Here is a 25385-nt window from a genome sequence, read left to right as displayed (position 1 = left end):
AAAACTGGGATTGTAAAACTGAGGCTTCTCAAAAAGTTCCTTTAAAAGATTCTTTCTGGCCTTTGGAAAACAGGAAAAACAGGGGAATCAGACTCTATGTCACAGGAAGGGAGTTAGAGTTAGTCATTCCCAGCCAGAAATCTGCCAGGACTGCCACCCAGGCCCTGTACTACACAGGATAGGAGCTAAGCAGACTGTCAGCCCAATGACTGACAAAAGTCATTGTGACTGGGGCAGCCCAAATTAGTGTTAGAGATTACAAAGGCCTGAAACTAATATCCTAAACTTTAATCTAGCACTCCGCCTTATTCTGATGCCTCCTCTTCTGCCTTGTGGGTTAATTCATCTGGATAACAGCAACATTACTGAGACCCAAGGACTACTTGGCAGGCATATACCAATGGTTTGACTAAATATAAATACGCTTCTTCTAATGCTCTCAAAACTAAATAGACAGGTTGATCAAGAATCTAGAGGCATTAAAACAGCAGTGAGATTCCTGTGCAGAAATAAATAATCCTGCAAAATTGGACAGGCTTAGACCTCTCATGTGATAAAAAAAAAAAAAAAAAAAAAACAGAAACGAACCACCAAAAGCCTATGTGTGGCTTTGGGAGAAACCTGTTGTTTCAATGCGGACTGATCAGGAGTAATTAGAGAAAATCTTGCCATGGTTGGGGAAATAACCAGTCTTCTTCTCTAGGTTTCCTTGGCTAACTACTTTGCTATCAGCACTGGCTGGTGGGTGTTGTGCCCAGATCATGACCCTCAGAGAGAGACCACCAGAGAGGCCCAGACTGTAATAAGCAAGGTTTAATCAACATAATACAAACATGTTTGGAACTCATCTCCATCCCCATTACAACAAGGTAGAGAGGAGTTGTATCTCCTCTGTGGGGTAAGTTTTTAAAGGCATAACTACAAAGAAAATCTTTGAAGATGCTTTGGCATGGATACAAGGACTTTTGCTCCCTCCCATTCTGTTAAGTCAGCTTTCTCCTTGTTCTTAGAGCAAGGCCACTGTTCTTGAGTTAGGCCATCTTTAACAGCCTGTACCAGGCGGCTGGCTGGGCTGAGCTAAGAGACCTTGTGCTTGGAATCTCCTGGGTGGGAGAGGGGAAGGCCGCAATCTTCCTGGGAAAATATTCTGCTAGGAAATTTCTTCTTGCCCCTTTGAGAATAAGGGGTGAGGGTCCCACAGCTGGGCCTTTATTTATTGATTGATTATCTTTGGAGACAGGGTTTCTCTCTGTATCTCTGGCTGTCCTAGAACTCATTTTGTATACCAGGCTGGCCTTGAATTCACAGAGATCCCCCTGCCTCTGCCTCTCTGAGTGTTGGGATTAAAGGCGGCCACCACCACCACCCGGTTCTGGCTGGGCCTTTCTCATTCTGACTGTATTAACACGGGGACCCTGTATTTTAAACTTAAAGAGAGGATGAGTCCATGATTTGACTCACTCACTAAGACCCGTGAGGAATGTAACAGAGCCCCAGACCTTAGAACTGACTCCATGATGGAAGTGCCATTCAGGCTGTAAATTCAGCATGTAGGCAGCACCACCTGCCAAAAAAGAAAACAAAGGCCTAATCCTTTCGGTCTCTAGTTTTGCAAGAGTCTCTAAATGGTTGTCGGCTTTTATAGATCCACTTCTGGCTATATGTTCTTGTTAACTGAAGTGTATCAACCCAGGACATTGCTTTGTGCTTAAAAGCTCATCTTGAGAAAGGGTTGAGGCTATGCTGGGGTCTTTACACCCAGTGCAGCCACTGACCGGCTAATAAACACTTTCTGTTGCTTTAAACCATGTCTGAGCTGTCTTCCCAGGATACACCCTACATTTCCAAGCATACAAAGCTGAGCCTTGTATTTTTTTTTTTTTTAACGCTTTCACAACGGAGATTTTATTGGTTGAGGAGTAAAGTACACAGACATTTCAATTCTTAAAACATGTACCCAAACTCTGAGGAGTCATACATTGTGTTCTCGTACCCAAAAGAGCCATGTGTTGTTTCTCTTTGAACTTATTCCAAGTGATGTTCCACCCCAAGTCTTCCCCAAGACCTCACATAATAATTAGCTGCTCACAATCCTCAACTCCACTGACTCACCATTGTATGCCACGCACAGGACACAATCTCAAGTTCAATGTTTCACAGCACATTGTTATACTTGTTAGGAAAATGGACTGCTATAGGCAGACAGTCCTGACAGGGTAAGGACCAAGGAGTGGGTTTTTAGCCAACAGTTCTACAAAACACGACACCGGATATAACGGAAAATATTCCAGGGACACAAACGCACGACCGAGACTCCAAATTACCACTTAGTATATGCTTTGTGTTGTAGGATATAAAACTAGCCCCCTCTACGGAATGTTATGGTGACCCCCGAGACAGTCACAGCCTCTCTTGATTCAGTATCCTGCTATTTTCTGGTTGTACCAAAAAATAAACAACCAGCAAGTGATTTAACCTCTTAAAAAAATCATTTACACTTAAAAAATGGGATGAGGCAGGATTTCTCCCCACCTTTTAAAAATGTTTCTAGAGCTACTAAAAAACTCGCATTTACAAAATAGTTGATAAAAATATTCCTCTGGATTGTACAAGAAGGGAGGCGGGGACACTGACAGACATGATGGATGGTTAGTCGGACTTGGCTTCTTTCTCTTCTCCTTCAGAGGCTGGACTCTGGTTCTCGGTCTCTCCGTTCTCTGCGGGCAGATCCGTGGTTTGCTGGTCGGCCACTTCAGCTTGTTTGCCCTTTGCTCCCCGCTTCCCTTTTGCTTGCACTTTTTTATCCGATGATTTATCCTTTCCCGTGGCCTTTTTCGGCTTCGCGTCCACCTTGGCAGGGGCGGGCTTGGCCGACAGCCTCGCGGAGCGGCGCTTGGGCTCCGTCTTCGCCGCTCCATCCGCGCTAACCTTCCTCTTGGGCATCTTGGCGGCGCTGGATGGGAGGCGCGTGCGAGACCGAACCTGTCACGGAGCCGCCGCCGCACGGACTGCCTGAGCCTTGTATTTTTAACCAACTAGGGAAGCGGGCTAGCATGAAAGGGGCATATTGTAATAGTATTTGCAGTAAATGTCACCTGAACTAGTTTTGTTTTATTATTTAATATATATGGGTGTTTCATCTGCATGTGCCTGGTGCCTACAGAAACCAGAAGAGTTTATCAGATCCCCTGGAGCTGGAGTCCCCCCGCCCTTTTTTTAAAGATTTGTTTATTTATACAGTATTCTGCCTGCGTGTATGCCTACAGGCCTGAAGAGGGCACCGGATCACATTACAGATGGTTGTGAGCCACCATGTGGTTGCTGGGACCTTTGGAAGAGCAGCCAACGCTCTTAACCACACTGCACCACCTCACCAGCCCCTGGAGTTATTATTTTTAATTATTATTATTATTGTTGTTGTTTTTGGTTTTTCAAGATAGGGTTTCTCTGTAGCTTTGGAGCTTGTCCTGGAACTAGCTCTTGTAGACTAGGTTGGCCTCAAACTCAGAGATCCACCTGCCTCTGCCTCCCGAGTGCTGGAGTTTAAGACAGGCGCCACCACTGTCCAGTGGTGTTATTAACAGTTGCGAGTGCCATGGGGGTTCTTGAAATAGAATGGCTCTGGTAGAACAGTCAGAGTTCTACCACAGAGCCATTTTTTCCAGCCCCGCCCAAGTTAATTTTAAATTGCCAAAATTAGGAATCAGGACAAATGGGTGAAATGAATAATTCTTAAAAATTTTTTTGAAAGATTTACTTTGTATAGTATGAATGTTTTGCCTGCACATGTATATACCATGTGAGTACCTGGTACCCACAGAGGCCAGAAGAGGTCATCAGATCTCTGAAAACTGGAATTGTAGATGGTTGTGGAGTCACCATGTAGGTGCTGAGAACTAAACCCAGGTCCTCTGCTAGCACAGTAAGTGCTCTGAGCCGTCTCTCCAGTCCCGTGATAAACAAGTCACAGAACGCTCTTGTGTTTCAGGGCTGTTTTAGTATTTTGTCTTAGGTCTGTCTCAGCAACTTTAACCCTGTAAATTCATTGTTTTTTTGAGACAGGGTCTATGAACTGCCCTGGAAATTACTATTTAGACCAGGCTAGCCTTTTTTTTTTGTTTTGTTTTTTTTGAGACAGGCTTTCGCTCTACTTTTAGAGCCTGTCCTGTAACTAGCTCTTGTAGACCAGGCTGGCCTCGAACTCACAGAGATCCACCTGCCTCTGCCTCCCTAGTGTGGGATTAAAGGTGTGCACCAAACTCCCGGCTCAGGCTAGCCTCTTAACTCACAGGGATCACCTGTCTCAGCTACCCAAGCTACCCAAGCACTAAGACTAAAGGTGTGTGCCACCATACCTTGCCCTGTAAATCCCTGACAGTATACCACAGAGGCCATACCCCACCCCTTTGTTATTAACATGATTGGGGCTGATTTGTTGTTTGAAACTAATCAAAGCAAAATAAATTACAAGAGTCTCTGTGTAGCTCTGGCTGTTCTGAAACTCACTCTGTAGACCAGGCTGACCTCACACTCAGAGATCCGCCTGCCTCTGCCTCCCAAGTGCTGGATTAAAGGCCTGTGCCACCATTGCCCAGCTTAAAAAATGATTTTTAAAATTTTATGTAGTAGGGGGCTGGAGAGATGGCTCAGAGGTTAAGAGTGGTCCTGAGTTCAATTCCCAGCAACCACATGGTGGCTCACAACCATCTGTAATGAGATCTGGTGCCCTCTTCTGGCCTGCAGGCGTACATGGAGGCTGAACACTGTGTACGTAATAAATAAATCTTAAAAAAATTCTATGTAGTAGATATGTGCCTATGGATGCAGGCTCCCATCCAATGGAGGCCATCAGATCCCCTGGAGCTGGTTGCTGATGGTTGTGAGACACCCTTCCTGGGTGCTTGGAACTGGCCTCAATTCCTCTGCAAAAGCATCAAGTGTTCTCTCCAGCTCCTGTAATTGAAATTTAACAAAATGGCATACTTATTGAATAGTATAGTTTTCCTGATCCTGGATGTTGGAAGCTATATTAGAATATTTCGTCCCATTGAAAGATCCTAACGTGTAAGACACTGTCCCTCCATAGCCTCAGGCCTTTGAATACTGGACTCCCAGTTGATGATACTATGCCATGTTAGGAGGCTTAGGAAGTGTGGTTTTGTTCAGAGGTATGTTACTGGGGCCAACTTTAGATTTATTTATTTATTTTTGATTTCGAGACAAGGTTTCTCCGTAGCTTTTTGGTTCCTGTCCTGGCACTAGCTCTTGTAGACCAGGCTGGCCTCGAACTCACAGAGATCTGCCTGCCTCTGCCTCCTGAGTGCTGGGATTAAAAGCCTGCGCCACCACCGCCCGGCTTCATCTTTAGATTTAATGTGAGCTATTTTCTCCACCCTCAAGCTTGCTGCCATGCTTCCTGCAATGATGGTGATGGCCTCGTACCTATGGAACCGTAAGCCTGGACATATACTTCCTTCTGTAAGTTGCCTTTTATCACAAAGATAGAAAACACATGTCAAAAACCCTACTTTAATCTTGTACCCAATGTCTGCCAGAGCCCAAATATCTCTGTTATGTTCCTTTCACTTTTTTTTTTTTTTGAGACAAGGCTTCCCAATAGCTATGGAACTCACATTGTAAACCAGGCTGGCCCTGAATTCAGAGACCTGTCTGCCTCTGCCTCCTTAGTGTTGGGATTAATGGGACGCACCACCACTGCCTGGCCTCCCTTTCATGAATTGGATTTCAGATAGCACTACATGGTTATAACTAAGACCAAAATATTTCATGATTGATCTACCAGAATAGATTAAGAATAGAGTTAGTTTAGGAGCTAACCAGAATAGATTAGGAATAAATTAGGAATAGAGTTAGTTTAGGAGCTAACACAAAAACCATGTGATTCCAGTACTATTTCTACTTAAGAACGAGGCTTGAGATGGCAACTGTGATACTTTCACTTCCTAATTCAGCACAGGGAGAACCAAGGGGAATCAGCTATCTAGCCTCTGGAGAAATACATCTTTTAGTGCCTGTCCAGGGATGGAACAATTGCTAACACAGGATACTGTATCTCGTTTCTAACCTGGTTCATGGAACTCACTACATTTCTAATTATGTGTGGACAAACAAGTTGTTTCAGATAACACATATTGGTTTTTGTTGTAAAGTGACAGTCTACCTGTAATGGTCTGTCCTGTCCCTTTAAAAGACAAGCCCCGCCCACTCCCTCCCCTGCCCACCACCTAGGCAGGCATTTCTTCCTCCCTGCTTGCAGCCTGAGCCCCTTTTCTTTCTCTTTCAAAGATGTATCTGTCTACAAAGGGAGTTCCAGGACAAGTCCAAAGCTACAGAGAAACCCTTCTCGAAAAACAAAAAAAAAAAAGATGTATCTGCTGCCATACCCTCCCCCCGTTTCTTTCCTCATCCCCCTTCTCCCTCCCTCTCCCCTTCCCTTCCATAACCCACTAGATAAATATCCAACCTCACTCTGCATGGCATGCCTATCCATTTAAGTCTCCCACCTGCCACATGGCTCCCTGCCTAAGACCAGATAGCCCTCATGGCCCACTGTCCACTTTGAGGGCTCACTGCCTGGGACTGGTTGCTTTCGTGGCCTGCTGTGGTGTCATGGCCCACGGCTGGTCTTCGGGTTTTGCATGGTTGCCACCTGGGAGTATTGCATTTATTTATTTATTTATTTTTTTGTTTTTCGAGACAGGGTTTCTCTGTGGCTTTGGAGCCTGTCCTGGAACTAGCTCTGTAGACCAGGCTGGTCTCGAACTCACAGAGATCCACCTGCCTCTGCCTCCCGAGTGCTGGGATTAAAGGCGTGCGCCACCACTGCCCGGCGAGTATTGCATTTATTAAACGTGGGCATTTTCTTATTTGGTCTGATTGGAATTATTCCTAACACTACCTACCTACCTAAAACAGGGTTTCTCTGTGTAGTCCTGGCCGTCCTTGAACTCAAAGATCTGCCTGCTTCTGCCTCCTAAGAGCTGGGATAAAGATGTGTGCCATCACTCCTGGCTTGTGAAGCATTGGTTCATATCATAAACACTGATCCCTCATTCAGAATGATGTGAAACTTCAGAGACTCACCAAGCAGGCAGTCACTCTGCCATGATCCATAAAATTTTCACGAGGACATGGAGTTTGGGCGACCATATGAAAACAGATGATACACACGAAAGGAAAGACATCCAACCCGTATTTTCTCAACAAAGCTCAATAGTTGGACACTCCACCTTGTCATTGCAAGACTTGTCAAGCTGGAGCAGGTTAAGTTTGCCCACATCACTTGTCCTAAAGAATATACTTCAACTACAGAAAACTAGATAGTACTACAGCATATTGCCCATTAATTCTGCCCAAATCTTAGAGATGATTATCTTGGGCATTTCTGGATCAAGACCAAGGAATGGAGGAGTCATCTTTGTAAGTAGAAAACCATGAAAAAGGATCATAGTTTAGGCATTGTTCCCTCTCAAACACACACACACAATGGAGGAGCGTGTTTACACAAATACACACAGGCTTTAAGTATGTGGTTACTAAGTTTAATTCAACCATTATACCCAATTTTGTCTCATAAAAATAACAGAACATTCCTATAAAATAGCATTATGATGTAAGGACAGGTTTCTTGCTCTGACATAGTGCTAGAAAAATGTTGGCACCAAATGCACTTAAACAAAGTGTTAAGGCTAATGCAGGTGTGAGAACTGTATTCCACTGGATTTAGCTGGGCAGGGCCTCTTCCTGGGCGGCAGACTGGCCATGCTCTGGGCCCAGTTTCAGAGAAAGAGGAGTCGAGTAAGGCAGCTGCTGTGGGTCACTGTCTCAGGTTCCCATAGTCTCTCAGCCATCCAGGCCAGCAAGTGGTCTTGGAGCTCTTCTCTCGCTGGACCAGCAGCAGGGCCAGCACAGTGATGTCAGATTTTTTTCTTGATAATGCAATTTGGAATTCACAAATCATTTTCTACTTAAGAAAGCGGTTACAAAAGGTTTGTTTCTATCATTGTATCATTTCCTTATAAGTTAAAAATGTCAGAGTCTAGGCTAAATGAAGCAAACATTTATGACATTTTCTTAAATGGAAAAAAATACTCTGAATTCCAAATGACATCCTCATGACTTAACCACAACCCATTTGAGTTGTTACAGAATTACATACATGTAATACATGTTTCTTGGCTTCAGGAAACAGGGCAGCTGAAAGGTATAAACTCTTTGGTTGACAAAAGCCATGGTCAAAGCCCTCAATGAACCAGGTGCTGGAAGCAGAACTCGGCAGGGGCTTCTGCAGGCACTTGAGCATCTAGGTCAATGAGCATGACTGCAGAACTGCTGCTTCCCCAAACTCTGACGTGGACATTTCTGGCATCTGCTATAAAGCTCTGTAGCACCACTCAGGAGCCCTTTCACAGACGCCCACCACAAGCGGGAACCAAGGAACTAAGGCTACAGCCCTTAAAGACGGAACAGGACGGAGATGTGCCTGACATGAAAGACTGGGCAGCAGGCAGTATGGCTGTGGAGCCAGGATCTCTGCTGTCAGATGACAGTTGTGACCTTATTGCCAAAATACTCACTATCCAGGCCTGAGGGGCACTGTTCATGAACAAGGTTAAGAAGTCTGAAGCTTTCTAAAGGTGGCTTAGGTCACTCTTCTGCTTTGGTGTACACAGTGACGTTTTCTAGGTGTTAGAAGCACAGTCCGTGGGTATTCATAAGCTGCTGATCCTAACAACACCTCTGCAGATGGCTAAAGAAACCCGCCCAACCCAGTATTCTTCAGCAGGTCTTCCTCCCAACTACAGGAACAGATGGGAAAATCAAAAATTCACCCAATACCTGGACATATTTGAGTAGTCTTTAAAACCCTGCAGAGGTTGAGGCCTTACGTACGGGAAGAACCACAGATAGCAAGAGCCCTCACGGTGAGGAACTAAGGCTAGACTCAAGGCTGATGAGAGAAACAAAAGGAACAACCCATATGCAAACCTGGCATGGCAGGAACCAAACCAACCATAAAGGAAGAGAGGCTGCTACCTAGACCTGGCCATGGTTTTAGGTGCAGTAAGGAAACTACAATTCAGAGGATCAGGGCATCCAAACCTTCCACTCAGGACAAGGCTGAGAATAACTGTTTGATTTTCTGTTGACTGCTACCAAAAAGAGCAGTCACATTCCAACACTACAGGGCGACGTACTGAAGGGAACAAAAGGAAAAGGAGACACTAGAGCTCAGAGGTAACCTCAGAGGTGGAAACATTTTGGTGATAAGCATTCCCTGAAAGGAAAGGCTATGTAGACCTCACTCTGTCTTTAAGAGTTTTTGTCTATGTGTTTCTCTTCCATCCCAGTGAGGGATAGGTAGTTTGGTTTTTTTTCCTTTCTTTCCCAGCCAAACCACCATTCTTAGATGCCCAACAGCCAGCAGACTGTTGATACAAGGACGAGACATACCCTAATGAGCCTTCTGCTAACGGGTGCCATCTCTTTCACCCTTCCCAGAACCTTACTGTTCCACACAGAACAACTACAGAGGAGGCCTAAGAGCGCCCCACTTTATCCTCACAGATGTGTATCTTGGCAGTCTGGAAGGCACAGTCCTTCTGCAGCTCCTCCAAAGGCATCAGGCCTATGAGCAGGCAACCCCACACGCATGACAACCCCTTTCCCACCCCGACTCATTTGGGTTAAAGGAAGCACTAACATTTCAATACCCTATCTCTGAGTTTCCGGTCTGAGTACAGGCAGAGGAGGAGCCTCTCAATAGAAGGAGATGCTGGATTTGCCTCCTGGTGGGTTCAGGACCTTGTTGTGGGACCGAGGCCGCGGTCCCAGTCTGGGCTCATGACTGTCAACTGTAGGTGTGGGCTCGGGTATCTTGGCATGGTCTGCTTCTTTTGAGCTTCCCTTCTCGCTCTGCTCTCCTCGGGGTGAGTTTGTTGTATCTGTAGGACAAAGCCAATATCTGTCTGTGAGAGGCAGCAACTACACTAACTGAAAGTGTCACAGCACACTGGGTAAGCTCTCAATTCTACTAGCTCCCACTTGGTCTCAAGTTCATGAAGCATTCTGGATCCCTACCCTTCCTGCTGGCACAATGAGCTTCTGGACCAGTGCTCTCCACCTATCTCTACCTGTGAGTCACGACTCCTTTGGGAGCTGAACGACCCTTTCACAGGGGTCACTTAAGGCTAATAGAAAACACAGATTTTTACAATATGATTTTTTTTCCTTTTTTTCTTTTTGGTTTTTCGAGACAGGGTTTCTCTGTAGCTTTGGAGCCTGTCCTGGAACTCCCTTTGTAGACCAGGCTGGACTCAAACTCACAGAGATCCACCTGCCTCTGCCTCCCGAGTGCTGGGATTAAAGGCGTGCGCCACCACCGCCTGGCTACAATATGATTCTTAACAGTAGTGAAATTACAATTACGAAGTAGCGATGAAAATAACTTGATAACTTCTGAGCCATCTCTCCAGCCCTGACCCCAGCCTTTTTTAAACACTAAACCCCTTACCCACTCTGTCTGCTGTCTATATATCTATCTATCTAATGTGCATTGGTGTTTTGCCTACATGTATGTCCGTGTGGGGGGTGCCAGATCCCCTGAAACTTTGTTATAGATAGCTATGAACTGCCATGTGGGGGTTGAGAATTGAACCTGGGTCCTCTGGAAGAACAGCCACTGAGCCACCTGAGCCATCTCTCCAGCCCCTAGCCGTTCCCTTATGCTTGCTTTGGTCAGCTGTCTTGGAAAGCACAGAGATGCTATCCTTTTGTCTGTCAAATCCACTAAGAACTCTCCCAGCATAATAGGCAGGAAATATACTCACCTTTCAGGTCTGATTTAGAGTCTTTACCTTCACATAGCAAAACATGATCCTACAACAAGACGAGTCATCAGGTTAGTGCTCATTCAGGTAGACAATAAAGATCTGAGGATGACCTTTCTACCCACCTAAGGCTTGAACCTAGGACCTCATGCCTGCTAGAGAAGCATTCTACCACCAGGCCTACATCCTTAAGTTTGTTTTTTTTTTTTTAAACTTTTTGAGATAGGCTCTCATTAAAATTTCCACAGTCTAGACTTGAACTCACCCTGAAGGTAGGCAGGTATTGATCCTCAGTTCCTGAACAGCTAGGGTTATAGACCTGCACTATAGGGTCTGCTTCATTCATTCACTCACTCATTCATTCATTCGTTTGTTTGCTTTTTTTGAGACAGGGTTTCTCTGTGTAGCCCTGGCTGTCCTGGAACTTGCTCTGTAGACCAGACTGGCCTCAAACTCACAGAGATCTGCCTGCCCCTGCCTCCCGAGTGCTGGGATTAAAGTGTCCCACCATTAGGCTAGGTCTGCTTTATTTTTAACTTTTGAAACATGGGCTAGAGAGATGGCGCAGTGGTTAAGACCTCTTGCTGTTCTTCCACAGGATCTAGGATCGGTTCCCAGTTAGAGCTGTCTGTAACTACTGCTCCAGGGGAATAAGATGCCTCTGAGGGTACCTATACTCACATGCACACACCCTCTTGCTGCCACACCTACTAATTAAAAATAACACAATTTACAATAAATAAACTTTTTTGTAGGCTAGAGTGCTGCTCAGTGGTTAGGTGCGTCTCTAGCATGTTTGATCTCCAACACTGTAAGACAGAGACTTGTGATTGAGTCCCATGGACCCTGCTGAACTGCAACAGTGATGTTAGCTCACTGTCACCCTTGCCTCCACAAGGGGATCTGATGCCCTCTGACCTCATTAGATACCAGGTGCACACATGGCATACAAACATGCACATAGGCAAAATACTCGAACACACAAAATCTAAAAATCTAAGAAAATTTTAAATAAAAAATAGTAACTAAAACAAAGATATTGCTAACAATTATAACAATAATATAGTTCTGGGTTTCATTACCAATAAGCTCTGGGATACAGGGAAGCTAAGACTGGCCTTGGCCAAGCCTCTAGAGGCCCCAGGTCAGGGTATTCAGAGATCTAATCAGTACATCCAAATGTCAAGTCCAAAGTCACATTGCTCTGGTAGTGTTTTCCCAGCAGCTCCTGAGTTGGAGTACAGGCAAGAGTTCATGTTATCAAGGGAGCCTTCACTGGCTCAGAAGCCTGCAACCCTGTTTGCCAAGGACCATAAATCCTCAAAGATAATACAAGGTCAAGCTGCGGAGAGAGTTCACGGGTAAAACATTTGTCTAGAGTGTATGAAGCCCCAGGTTTAATCTCTAGTACTATAGAAAGAACAAACCCAACATCTTTCAAAAAATCAATGAGAGTCAAACCCTCATGCAATGTGCTCAGTCACCAGACCTTGTATATACAAAATCGGGTAGCACAGACAAGTGCTTGGCAGCTGCTGTGCAGAGAGATGAACATGACTACTTCTCCCAGTGTTAGAAGGTTGAGACATGTTTTCTGGGTGACTCCAAACCTAATGATGAATGGCCATGCTGGGAAACCAACACTGCCTGACTCTTCCTAACGATGTAACAGCTGCGTTGGCACTTTTAGAAAAGTTAAGTTGGCACAACTTTTTCCTCTTCTGTCTGCTATTTGAATGTTGTACATACCTTGGGCTTGTTTGGGTGTGCCAGGGGTGCAGTGGCAGTGACTGGGGACCCAAATATGTCACTAGTCTTCCCGCCAGGTGGGTTCAGTCGCTGTCGAGTCTGCACAGGAGTCGATGCATCAAAGATACCACTTCCTTTGCCCCCTGCAGAAACAATCACAGAGCAGTGAATGTCAGAACACCATCTGACCCTACCCAACTGCGTTTACCTCGAGAGACAGCCTATCAGTAGACTTAATGCCTTCCTGTGTGGTGTTCCAGGGCAATAGGGAAGGAATAATTACTTTAAGTCCCCGAAGGCTTACATCCCAACTAATCCTTAACCTGGTCTACTGCAGCCTCTGCAAGCACAGCCAAGCCGCCCTTGGGCTGGACTCCAAGAGGCGGAAGGAATAAAACACCACCTCTCCCCAGAGTTCCCTTTTCCAGTGGAAAGTCTCCTCTGTTAATCAGCAAGAGTTCTTAGCAGATTAAAAGCAATAACTGAATGTTTAATTCACTGCTATTCATGGTGAACCTACAATCTGGAAAATAAGGTTAGTCACTGACCTCCTTGGCCAGAACTTGTAGGGACGACGACTAGATGTCAACAAGTCGGGAGATGTGCCCCTGGCTGCCCCTTGAGTTTCTGAGGCTATGATAGAAACAGTGCATCTCAAAAGGATCTCATGGCCTGAGGCCTGGACATTATACAAGGATGCCAACGTTAGGCAGAAAGGTACAAAACACCAATTGATGTCTTCACTCAGTATATCCCGAGCACCCCCTTCCCCACAGCATTACGCCAGATAGAGGCAGACAAATCATGGCTTTCGTACACCAGCAGGAGCTATAATCTCTAATAGAAGAAGCACCCCAATGACTACCCATGTTGCTCTAAGATACCTTGCCTTTCTAGGCCTCCAATCCCTTAATTTAACAATAAGGACAACAAATGGGTTGTATGAGGATTCTGTAAGTTGCTGTAGTTCCTTGGATAAATGCTCGAGACAACATCTATAGGGCGAATTATCAATACATGCCAACTATGCTTCCCATATGATTTAGAGCACTGTCTTCCAGGCGCAACATCCATTGCCATAATCAGAGAAGCTGTGACTACCTGCGTGAGACCTGTGGACTATTGCCCTCAGAGGTGATGGGTCGCTACACCCTCACCTGGAATTCTAGCCACCCCCTCCCACTGTATCTAGCTGTATGACCCAGATACACATGGCTTCAGGAAATGTTAGAACGTACAGACCTCAGGAGAGGATTAAACCTATGTGTCTTTTAGGAGGCCACCATGCTGCAGCTGTTTTGGAGCTATGCCCTAAGTAACCCTTCCTGACGCTCCATAAACACCCCAATGAACTCAGTGGCTGACCGGCTGGACTTGCATGGACTGTTTATTTGGTCTGTTACTATCTAAGGTGAACACAAGTCTGTTTACATCTCCCCAGGAAAAGCCAAACAACACCATAAACTAAAAAAGCATTCCACGGACATTTTTGGGGGTGGGGGTGGGGTTTCAAGACAGGGCTTCTCTGTGTAGTCCTGCTATCCTGGAACTCCTCTGCTGGCCTTGAACTCAGAGATCCGCCTAGGTCAAAACTCTTTAAAAGAACTTGTTAGATTTCTTCTGCTTCCGTTTGCTCTCAGATAACTGCTTGGTGTAGAGGGGACCTGAGAGTGGAGTGGTCACTTTTTTTATCCATATTCAAACGAACGAGACTTCCCCCTCTTTTTACATTAAAGTTGTGTCCTATAAAGATTATTTTGAATCTTTATTTACATAAAAATATGTCCCTGGAGCCAGGTGATGGTGCATACCTTTAATCCCAGCATTGGGGGCGGGGCGGGGGAGGGGGCGCAGAGGCAGGTGGATTTCTGTGAGTGCAAGGCCAGCCTGGGTCTACAAGAGCGAGTTTCAGGACAGCTAGGGCTGTTACACAGAGAAACCCTGTCTAGAAAAACCAAAACCAAACAAACAAAGTGGAGACTGAAAGAGGGCCTGTCTTTTTAAGGGAGAAATAGCACACTTAGGGGTGGATATATAAGGGCTGCATCTTTCTAAAACTGTAGAATGAACCTCGCCCACACACCTCCTGAGGACCAGTCCCGTGTGAGCACTCTTGCCTGGAGAAGGCAACACAATGTGAGTAAAGGGGGCTCCGTAGCAGAGCTGTCAGGGAGTCCCTGCCGAGTTATTCATTAACTGTGTCACCTCTACCTTCTGAGCTGTAAGATGGAAATAAACGATACATGTGGTAATGAGGGGATCAAACTAGGCGACTCATTCCTGGTGCTGTCCATAGAGGCTCACTTTATTTGCTATGGAAATCTGGCTTGGTCAAACTCGAAAAACATAACTCAGAAGACTAAGAATTCAAGGTGAAACTTTGAAAACCAAATAAGCCAGGCAGTGGTGGTGCACACCTTTAATAACAGCACTTGGGAGGCTGAGGCAGGTGGATCTCTGTTTGAGGCCAGCCTGGTCTACAAGAGCTAGTTCCAGGACAGCAAGGACTGTTACACAGAGAAACCCTGTCTCGAAAAAGAAAACAAAAACAAAACAAAACAAACAAAAAAGCAAGGCACGTGGTCCACACCGGAAGTGTCAGACACAGGAGACAACAGAAAGGTTTTGAGTTCACAATCTGGGCTACACAGACAGACTCTGTCTTCAAATAACAACAAAAAGCAATCAAGTAAAAACCCAGAACAAGCTGGGCATGACAGGGCACGTCTCTAGTCACAGTAGGAGGGAGGCAGAGGCAGGCAGGTGCCTGTAAGTTCAAGGCCAGGCTGGTCTACAGAGTGAGACCCTATCTTAAAAAACAAAACAAAACGATGCTTTATGTCATCTTGACACAAGCTGTAGTCTTTGGGAGGGGGGAACTTCAATTAAGAAAATGCTTCCTAAGAGTGAGCTGTAGGCAAGCCATCAGGCATTCTGTGAGCCAAATAAACCCTTTCCTCCCCAACTTGCTTTGGTCCTGGTGTTTCACCACAGCAACAGAAGCCCTAAGACAATATTTTATAAGAACAGAAGAAAACGAAGGCCAAGGGCTCTAAGAAGTACAAAGACCACACCTGGAGGATTTGTCCGCTTCGGTATGTTTTTAGGTTCTTCAGTTGGTCCAAAAATATTAGATGCCATCCTATTAGGTTTGTTTGAAGGAACACCTTCTTCTGGACTTCCAAAAAGATCGCTCGATTCTCCTCCTGGGGGCTTCATGGCTCTGTGAACAGAGAGAACACAAGTGAATGAGAGCCAACCCACAAGCTCCCAGGCCTCACTAGGATTGGTGTCGATGGCCGCTTTCCTATGGAAATGATGTGAACAGAAGCGGGCTCATCACAAGGTCTGTCAGTATGATGGCACTCGGGGGAGATGAAGGCAGGATTTAGAGTTCAGTCTGGGTTACGCAGAAAGACACATACACAGGGGTAAGGTGAACCACACACGGAACTTTACATTTTTTAAGAGTCATATTATACAGAAATGAGGATCAGAAATTAGCTTTTTTGTTTTTGCTTTTTCAAGACAGGGTTTCTCTGTGTAATAGCCCTAGCTTTCCTGGAACTAGCTCTTTTAGACCAGGCTGGCCAGGAACTCAGAGATTCACCTGCCTCTGCCTCCCTGAGTGCTGGGATTAAAGGCCACCACTGCCGAGCCAGAAATTAGTTTTAATACTCTGCCAATATCATGTTAGATTCTGATCAGAATAAAAGTCATGATTAAAAAGGTTCTATTTTGCTTTCTTTTCCATGTTGTCTCAACTTTGCTACGTAGTTTACATGTAAGCACGTCCCTATCTTCACCAACCTTCTGCTTAGTAGCCAAGGTAGCCAGGGACTCCCCTGCTAGAACTCATGAGTGTTGATCTGGGGTCTGGCCCGACTGTAAGTATACGATAAAGGTGTTCTTCCCTTATGTTTCCCAGACACCTTAAGGAAGGCATTAGGGTGTAGCCTATACTCTAGATCCTTTGCTGGGTTTTAATACAGACCCCTTCTTACTTTAACAAGTTCCATGTTTCTCTTTATCTTGGGTTTATCATCTCTGATAATTCCTGATTTAAAGACTCGCTATACTAGGATGTCTGGTGTAAGCAGTGAAGTGCCTAGACTAGAAAAGAACCACCGCACTGGCAGCATTACCTACTTCTGCTCAGGGCATGCGCACTGAGCACCCCTCTAAACTCAGCTGATATTCTACAAGCACAGCCTTTAATCAAACACTCATAAAGAATGTGGCTTCCAACGGCAACACCTACCTTAGGCCCCAACCTTTGGGAAGGAAACTTCACCAGGCACTACAGGGAAGTTAGAAAGTGGATAATTTTTACTGTCAGCTGACGACCTATGAAATTACCGTAAAGCTTGGCCCTCGAGTCCAGAGCGCAGATATACAACTGCAACATGGTGAAAGATTTTGTAGACCTGGTTAGACTTATTAAAATGCCTTTTAGTCAGGCATGGTAGCCAATACCTGGAATCTCAGCACTTGGTAGAAAGATCAGTATTCAAGTTATCCTTAGCCTGGCATAGTGGGGGTACGCCTTTAATCCCAGCACTCAGGAGGCAGAGGCACATGGATCTCAGTGATATAGCAAGTTCCAGGACAGACAGGGCACCCTACATAAAGAGACCCTGTCTCAAAACCAAAACAAGTTATCCTCCACTATACAGAGAATACAATGTCACCCAAGACCATCTCAAAATTAAAAACAATACACAGCCGCTTGAAAGTAAATTTTAATCCAGCGAATGGTCCACATCTCTCTGGTTTTAAGACAGGTTATCTATGCAGTTGTGGCTTCTTGGAACTCTGTGTAAGAGTTCCAAACTCCCAGATATCCTTCTGCCTCTGCCTCCCACAGCTGTGCACCACACCAGGTTCCACCCTCTTCCACTAGTTCTGAGCATTGAGACTGATGATCTCAGGCATTTAGAAAAATACTTAAAATCAAAGAATGGTTGCCACATAAAAGACAAGAATGGAGGTTAGGGCTGACTGAAAAGCTATGCAAACAGAAACTACTCTAGGGTTAGTTAACAACAACAGCAAAAGTATCTAAAATGTGTTTGTTTCATCCAGAGAGGCAGTCCACTTCTGCGGAATGTGAACAAACTTCTCAGACTGCCTGCTCTAAGGCAGAGAGGTATAAAGTGAGGATCTCAGGTTGACAAAATGTGCCAGTCATGCTTCAACAGAAAATCAAGGCTGGACACTCAACGCCGCAGATGCCAGGCATGTACTGACAGGACTCTGAACCAGTGCCAGGTCACTGTCTTCTTGGGGAGGAAAGGGAAAGAGGATGTGCCAAACCTGCCCCGTCAACAGTTAGCATTTCTTGTGGGGCTGTAGGAAAGGATCAAAAAGTTCATCTGAAAAGGGGGGAAAAAAGTTTAACTAAAAGCCTATTAGAAAAGACTCAACAAGATTTAGACCATGCTACATTTATTTACACAGCGGAGTACTACACAGCAGAAAAAAACGATACCTTGAAATTTGCAGGCAAATGGATGAGCTAGAAAACATCATATTGAGTGAGGTAACCCAGAAAGGCAATTATCACATGTTTAAGTGACTTTTAAACATAAAGCAAAGAAAACCAGACTACAAATCACAATCCCAGAGAACATAGACAACAATGAGGACCCTAAGAAAGACTTATATAGATCTAATCCACATAGGAAGTAGAAAAAGACAAGATCTCCTGAGTAAATTAAAAGCATGGGGACATTGGGAGAGGGTTGAATGGGAGGAGAGAGGAAGGGAGGGGAGCAGAGAAAAATATATAGCACAATTAAAAAAAAAAACCAAAGATTTAGACCATGCACGTTGCTGGGTAAGTTAGACTGCCTGCCATCAGTGCCCATTGACACAAACCAGTTTTGACCATCCCAGGCTTTTCGGTCCCACGAGCTGGGATAGCAGGCATGAATATTCCTAGCTTTATTTTATTCATATTTGTGTATTTGAAGACAGTTGTTTTCCAAGCCACTAATGTCCTGTCGGGTGTTTGTCTTCGGCTCTACACTCTCACCTTCCCAGTCTCTCTGCGGTTATTCTGCACCCACTTCTAGATGCAAAACATGGGGTGATCAAGGGTATGGCCTGGACCTCTAGAGCTAACAGTATAGTCAGGTCTGCGTCAATGGCTTGTGTTCCATGTGCATGATGCAACAGAAGCACCATGTTCCTGGAACCTCAAAGCCACCTCGGGAGGAGACAAGCTGAGTCCACGGCAGGAATGCAGGAGACAAAGGCAGTTATTGAAATTAATGCTAATATGGGTATAGAAATTAAGGATTTAGTATCGCTTTGTTTACTTGTCGGGATTTTAATCTGACAACAAGCAAGGTAAAGTGGTGCTATACGAAGTTTTGACAAAGATAATGGGCCAGTTGGGCTGCAGCAGTGTCCACCTCCATCCCCAAGACAATGGGGCAAGCACAAGTTGCACAGCCTACAACAGCAATGCAAGTCTTAAGGCTGCCCCAGCAGGGTCTCACAAATGGGTCTGAGAGTTCAATAGGCCTTTCAATAAACAGGGCTCAGAACAATGGCACAGTGTGGCCTTCTGGAAGCTCCTAGCAGCCATTATCACAGTAACACCAATGGAATGGAAGGGGCTAGCAAGAGATTAGCCAGCTAGGATTTTAGGGCCAAATTCACAATGTGGGGGTACATTCCAATTACTTTTTCCTTTTTTCAGCATAAATATTCAAATTATGCAAGAGAATAAAAGAGATATAGACTAAGATGAAAAGCCACACACTTCAAGTGAACTATGGCACCAGAAAACGCCTCAACAGTATCAATGACTCCGAAACATCCCGCAACGCTGAACTTCAGAAAAACTTTTAGAAACTGGTCAGGTGTGGGATAATGCCATGAGAAACAAATGTGGGCACATTCTTCACCATTATCCATTTAATGGATGAATGACGGCAATAGCATAATGCTTTTACAGCTCAAAAATCCCCAGCACAAGAAAATCCTTCAGCAAAGAGACAAAAGACAGGGTTAGAAGAGAGGAAAAACTGAAATGGAGACCTTACAGTAGCTTCAGGCAAAAATCAAAGACTTTGAGGCAATGAGTCTGACTAGGCGCTAGCTTCCTCCCAACAGGGGTCAAATGCCACCCAAAGCACTGTTTCTACTGAACATGGCCCAGACTGAGACTTCATCAACCAAGTTCGGCAGTTTCCTTCCCATGGCCCTCACTCCAATTTCAAATGGGGAATTCCTCCTTTTTCTAAAATCCTCCCCGTGGACGCTACTTCACCACTAACTTCCGGAGCTCGGGAAGTCATGAACACCAGTTTCATTTTGTCACTCAAAGCAGATCAGACAGAAGGAAAAGTCCAGATGGAACTACGTTGGGAAGGTCCCCGGCCAGGGAGGACCAGGACGTGCACCCGATGGACACCTGGTCGTGGGTTGGGTCAGAGATTGCTGCCGCCACTCAGCTACATTCAAGGGTCGTCGTAACCAACCAAAGCAAGCTGGTGGACGCGGGAAAGACTCAGGAGCCGGCAAACGGAGCTCGGCAGCGCCCGACTAGCATCTAGCATAGGCAAGCGCTTCAGGAGAGCCACGTGTCTTCGTCCCGCCGCCCGGTCTCCACTCCGCTCGCTCGACCCCCAGCTTTCCTGCGAGGCCCGGCTTCAGGCAACCCGGGAGAGCTCGCTCAGCACCCTCAGGGGAGCCACACCCACCGCATCTGCAGGGTCTCCCGCCCGCCACGTGGGTGCAGTTCCGCGCCCACCCGGACCCCAGCACCGGCCTGCGCACCTGGAGCCCGACTCGCCCGGCTGGCCGTCCGCGCCCTGGAACATGTCGGCCGCCGCCCCGCGTCTCTCTAGCCGCCGCGCGGCGGTTCCTGCTTGGTCCCGCGCAGGTACCCTGACCCGCCCAAGCCCGTTGGACGCCTCCCGCGCCAATCACACTTCTGCAGCCTATCGCAGTCATACCCTGCCCCTCCCCCTGCTCCAGTTAGAGGCAGGCTTGGAGAGTACCGCATCACGCTTACAGCCGATTGGCCCCAGCATCCGCCTCTCACGGCTTTAGGGGTAGGCATTGGACCACAGCTCGTCCCACCCTCCGACACTAGCGAGTCCTAAGAGTAGGAATCTGCATTTCCATGCGGACATATTCCCACCCCTCTCCCCACCGCCTGCTAGCAAGTTTCGGGGTGGGTGGTGGCTGGCTTCTTTGGGGTTGCAACGCCTTCAGGAGGAAGCAAGGGTTCAAAGGTAGGGCAGACCATGCCCAAAAGAGAAGCAGCGGGCTGTGCAAAGACCTCCACCTCTCTGTTTTCAGCGGTCACTCAACCTTCGTTCCCTGAGGTCCTCCTGTCTACCCCTAGGATTCGCCTAACTCTCCTGCTATGTCCATCCATGCCGGTTGGTTTCAGAGCTCATCTCACTAATGTAGCGCCTTCGCCAGAACCTCAAGCATACTGGCTTTAAAAGTAGGAACAAAAGACAGTCATTAGATCAAGTATTAGTATGTATTTATGCACAATAAAAACATTTACAAGCTGAACTGGAAATTTTAGCTGAAGTTTAACAGTTTTTGTTTATTATATTAAATAACCAAAACACCTTTTATTCCCAAAAAATTGGTAAAGAATAAATAATGTAATTTACAATATGGTACAAAAAATAATCAGAAGGACAGGCATTCTGCTTTATACATACACTGTATATTTATAGTTTATAAAACAAATTCACATCTCAAGCTGGAAACCTCAGATGATATGGCTTAACGATTATCAAAGCAAACAGCACTGAGTCCTGCCTGCAGGCTGCAGCCCTCCTGCCTGCGATCTTACTAACTAGTAAGGGTTGGCTGGTACAGTGCTTCCAAAACTGGACTGACCTCATCAGGCGATCCTCTTGGAACGGTATACTGTGGTTTTTTCTTTTTTCAAATTAAATTTTCCTCTTTTTTTTTTCTTTTAAATTAGAGACAAAGTACGATATTTCCTCATGAATGCGTCTAGCAGATGTTTTTAAAAGTACATAAAACAATTTCCCTCTAAGCTTGTTATGACCATTTCTAATAATGTGGTCCGGTTAAAAATGCGATTTAACTGTATGAGACATCCCCTAGCAGTGAGGCCACAAGGAATGAAAAAAGAACAAGGTGGGAAAAAAGGTTGACCAACATATGAAATGTCCCCAAAGTCATACTCCCTGAGCAAGTACTATGCCTCTACAGGATATATGAACTTCAACTTGCCTGAGCATCTTTTCTAGGAAATAATCCACACCAAGCACCAGAGATACTGGATCTCAATCTTTTTGAAAAGACAAATCAACAAAAAGTCTAAGACATTAGTATTAACAGAAAAATTTCTTAGCCTGGTGGTGGTAGCACACACCTTTATCCAGCTGGATATGTCCTTATCCAGCACATAGGAGGCAGAGGCTGGCGGATCTCCTTGAGTTCGAGAACAGTCAGGATTACACAGAGAACCTGGGGATAAGGGTGATCTCATGTATATCACACTAAGTTCCAATGCCCAAAGGAAGCCCTAGGTGAACAGGAGCCATCAAAACTGATGGAAAGGCAGAGAAAGCTGCAGAAAGGAGGCTTTCTTGCTGCCTTTACAAATTTCTAACCTTTAGCAGTTTCCAGATTTATGTATGGATATTTGATTAAGTTGTGAGAAGTTATACCCACTGATTCCCAGCTACAAATGCCACTCTTTGTCCTTTAATATGGTGATGATAAGCAAATATGCCTGTCTGGCTGTTAAAGAAGCAGTAGACTCTTCTGGAATCCTATCAGGTTCCCTGCAGTAAAGAATCAGCTCATTTCATCCCTGCTTGCTGCTAGAAGACAAGGGTGGTAGCCTCTGCTGTTCAAAGCAGTCTCAGCTCCTTTTAGAGATCACAGAGTTGCATGTGCCTCAAGGCATTCATTGCCTGATGGGAATCAGCTCAGGAACCCAACTGCCTAGTTCTATAAGCTCAGTTAACAGGATGCCAAGAGCACCCATTCTTAACGTGGGAAAGTCTGCTTGAAATAGTGGAAGAGCAATTAGCAATGATCTAGGCTGAGTCTAGTATCCTAATCATGCCACAGTCCCAAGATCTAAAACTTGCAGCTCAGTAAAGGCATGCTGAAAACACACAGCTGGGTAAAGATAACTACACTAGGGACTTCACCAGTCTTTCCTAACAGCACCACTCACTGCTCTTCTCATCTTCTAAGGGTTTTAGACTTACCAGACCTAGGGGATACATGTCAGGATCTGGGGCAGATCCTTTACAGGTACCAGTGAAAGGAGGAGGCTAGGAGGTAAAGGAATTTGCTGTCAAGAACCAGTATCCTCTCAGTTCTTGCAGATGAGTCTGCATTCTAGGATGGTCTCAAGGACTACTCAAGAAAGGAGAGAACACATAGAGAGCAGAGGTGGCAGTTTCAGGAGTCAGGACTGTCAAGCCGAGTGTGGTGGTGCGCGCTTTTAATCCCAGCATTTGGGAGGCAAATCTCTGAGTTCCAGGCCAGCCTGGTCTACAGAAAAACCCTGCCAAAAGTGAAGAAAAGAGAAGAAAAGGACCTGTCAGTCCTGGCTGCTGTGTGGAGAGGGATTGGTGAGAGGGTACTTCATGCGTCACCTGTTCACCCTGAACACACTGGGGCCAGGAGAGTGACTGTGCTGCAAGGGTCTAAGAGGGCCATTTTAAGCAGGATGGCCTCAATCATGATTGCTGACCATAGTTGGGGTCCAGGAAAGAGCTGTTAAAACACCACCAAGTGGTGAGCTCTTAACATACTCTGACATGTGAACCCTGCTTGAGTTCCAGAATAGGAAGAGAGGCAGCCTGGGGTAAAGATACCCTTCAGACATTAGCAATAATACATAAAAATATTAGAGCACACACAAAAGCTTTATAGACACAGCAGTGTATTGTGTGTGGGGGGCAGGCAAGTAGAATGGTATCTTAGTTCACCTAGAAAGAACTGGAGTTTAAGCATCAAGCACAGGAAGAGAGCAAAGCCACCTACATAGAGGACTCTTAATATCCCTTGTTCATGTCTACTTCTTTTGTTTTGTTTTTCGAGACAGGGTTTCTCTGTGTAACAGCCCTAGTAGTCCTGGAACTAGCTCTATAGACCAGGTTGACCTCGAACTCACAGTGATCTGTCTGCCTCAGCATCCCGAGTGCTGGGATTAAAGGTATGCATCACCGCAGTCTGGCCATGTCTTCTATTCTGAAACCACAAGAAAACCATTTCCACCCAGCTTTGTAGGACTGTATAAAACATCCATACAACCTACAAGACATACTTTCCCCCCTTTTATGTCAGGAAGAACCAAACCTCTGATAGCTACTAACTCTGGGACCCTTCTCTGCTTCATCGTCAAGGCATCCAGAAAGTGTATTAGCTTGTAGATACCACCAAGAAAGAGCCTGATCCATACTCACTATCCCTTGTAACATCACTACATACACAACAGCCAAGTGGGGAAAGGATATCAGAAAGAAAGCATCAGTGGCTGTGGTCTTCCTGAACACAGGATAACAGCTCCCAAGACAAAAGGAACACCAGGCACGTCTCTTGCAAGAAGGAGACCCTCTAGAAGGCTTCACATGCAGATACACAGGTGGGATTGCCACACAGCCTGCAGGATTGAGGAGGGGCTGATACTCAAAGAATTTCTGATGTCTACCCTTCTCAGAGCTTGTCCTGGTCTCTGTGCACGGTACTGTCCCTGCTTGCTGGGACAGGCCATGCTCAGTTGCTCCTATGGGCTGCACATCGTATGCTGTTGGAGGTGCTCTGGTTCACAGTCTTCTGGGGATTCTGGGCTTCACTCTCCCTACTGTGAAGACAGTTTCATGGGCCAGCCCCACAGACTTCCCTTGTGGATTCCAGGATGCCCATGTCACAAGGCACCGTCACTGAGAGAGGTCACCGACAGGATTACCACCTCCTCCACCATCAAAAAGAACCTCTCGTCGGCCAGGTTCATTAATGGACAGTTCTTGTGCCAGGTCATTAAATCGAGATATATAGTCAATGCTGTTCTCATTCATCATGCACACCAGCTGGGAATCTACCACCTGTAGGACAGAAGGAACAAGAAGACCAAATTAGCTGCACAATGGCTCCAAGAGCAGAATGTCAACAGAAGGAGCCTATTACTCTACAAGGAACTTCAGAAACCGTGGTGGTCTAGGCACATGGACTTTCTTGAAGTGCATACTCTGCACAATATCCTAGAAAGTCCCTGGGAACACGAAACACCTAGACGCTGAGATTATAGCAGCCACGCCCCAACATTCACAAAGACGACAGTCCACAGAAAGGTCAACAGTGACAAGAGAAGGCAGAGAACAAGGCAAGCAGAGATAGGTGCTCAGAGACAACGAAATAAGACTCTCCAGAGCACCAGGATCGCATGTGGGGATGGGTTCACGAACATGCATGAGGAGGCACAGAGTGCAGCTACTCAAAAAAAACACTAGAAAAACAGTATGCTCAGCATAGTAGCAAGGTAGAGAGAGAACTATGGGAGGGTCCTGGGTATGTAAAAACATTATCCTGTGGAGATGACACTTTATTGTCTCACCATTACAGTGAAGTCTCGTGAGAACAGGGACTTCTGTCCACATAGCTACTGTAGTAACATTTGGTAAGACTTGCATGAATTTTTCTCAGTGAACTAACTACATGATATGAATAAATACAGCAAGAACTAAATTTTAAAATTCTTTTTTTTTTTTTTTTTAAAGACAGGGTTCCTCTGTAGCTTTGGAGCCTGTCCTG

General features: G+C 45.6%; 3 protein-coding genes across 5 annotated transcripts in view; all 3 read right to left on the bottom strand.

The window, feature by feature from the left end:
* Window positions 1-1870: 1870 nt before the first annotated feature.
* LOC121463788 (non-histone chromosomal protein HMG-14) lies at window positions 1871-3007 on the bottom strand. The gene has a single exon (XM_041676265.1). It carries the CDS (start codon window positions 2941-2943, stop codon window positions 2650-2652), a length of 294 nt encoding a protein of 97 aa, XP_041532199.1. The 5' UTR covers window positions 2944-3007; the 3' UTR covers window positions 1871-2649.
* A 4478-nt stretch (window positions 3008-7485) lies between these two features.
* Window positions 7486-20508, bottom strand: Jpt2 (Jupiter microtubule associated homolog 2). The gene is made up of 5 exons (XM_041676660.1): window positions 20391-20508; window positions 15674-15822; window positions 12600-12742; window positions 10851-10899; window positions 7486-9965 (listed from the first exon to the last, which is right to left on the bottom strand). The coding sequence occupies exons 1-5, from the start codon at window positions 20432-20434 to the stop codon at window positions 9781-9783; spliced, it is 570 nt and encodes a 189-aa protein (XP_041532594.1). The 5' UTR covers window positions 20435-20508; the 3' UTR covers window positions 7486-9780.
* Window positions 20509-21157: 649 nt separating this feature from the next.
* The window catches only part of Cramp1 (cramped chromatin regulator homolog 1), a 65250-nt gene continuing 61022 nt past the window's right edge, over window positions 21158-25385 (bottom strand). For all 3 annotated transcript variants that reach the window (XM_041676214.1, XM_041676216.1, XM_041676215.1), the window contains exon 21: window positions 21158-24679. In XM_041676214.1, the coding sequence (XP_041532148.1) occupies window positions 24515-24679 (165 nt within the window). In that variant the 3' untranslated portion in view covers window positions 21158-24514. The remainder of the gene's footprint in view (window positions 24680-25385) is intronic.

The sequence above is a fragment of the Microtus oregoni genome, unplaced genomic scaffold (assembly GCF_018167655.1).
Source record: "Microtus oregoni isolate MIOR12 unplaced genomic scaffold, Mior012 000027F_ref0000203, whole genome shotgun sequence".
Taxonomy (NCBI): Eukaryota; Metazoa; Chordata; class Mammalia; order Rodentia; family Cricetidae; genus Microtus; species Microtus oregoni.
This window is presented reverse-complemented; position numbering and strand designations above follow the sequence as displayed.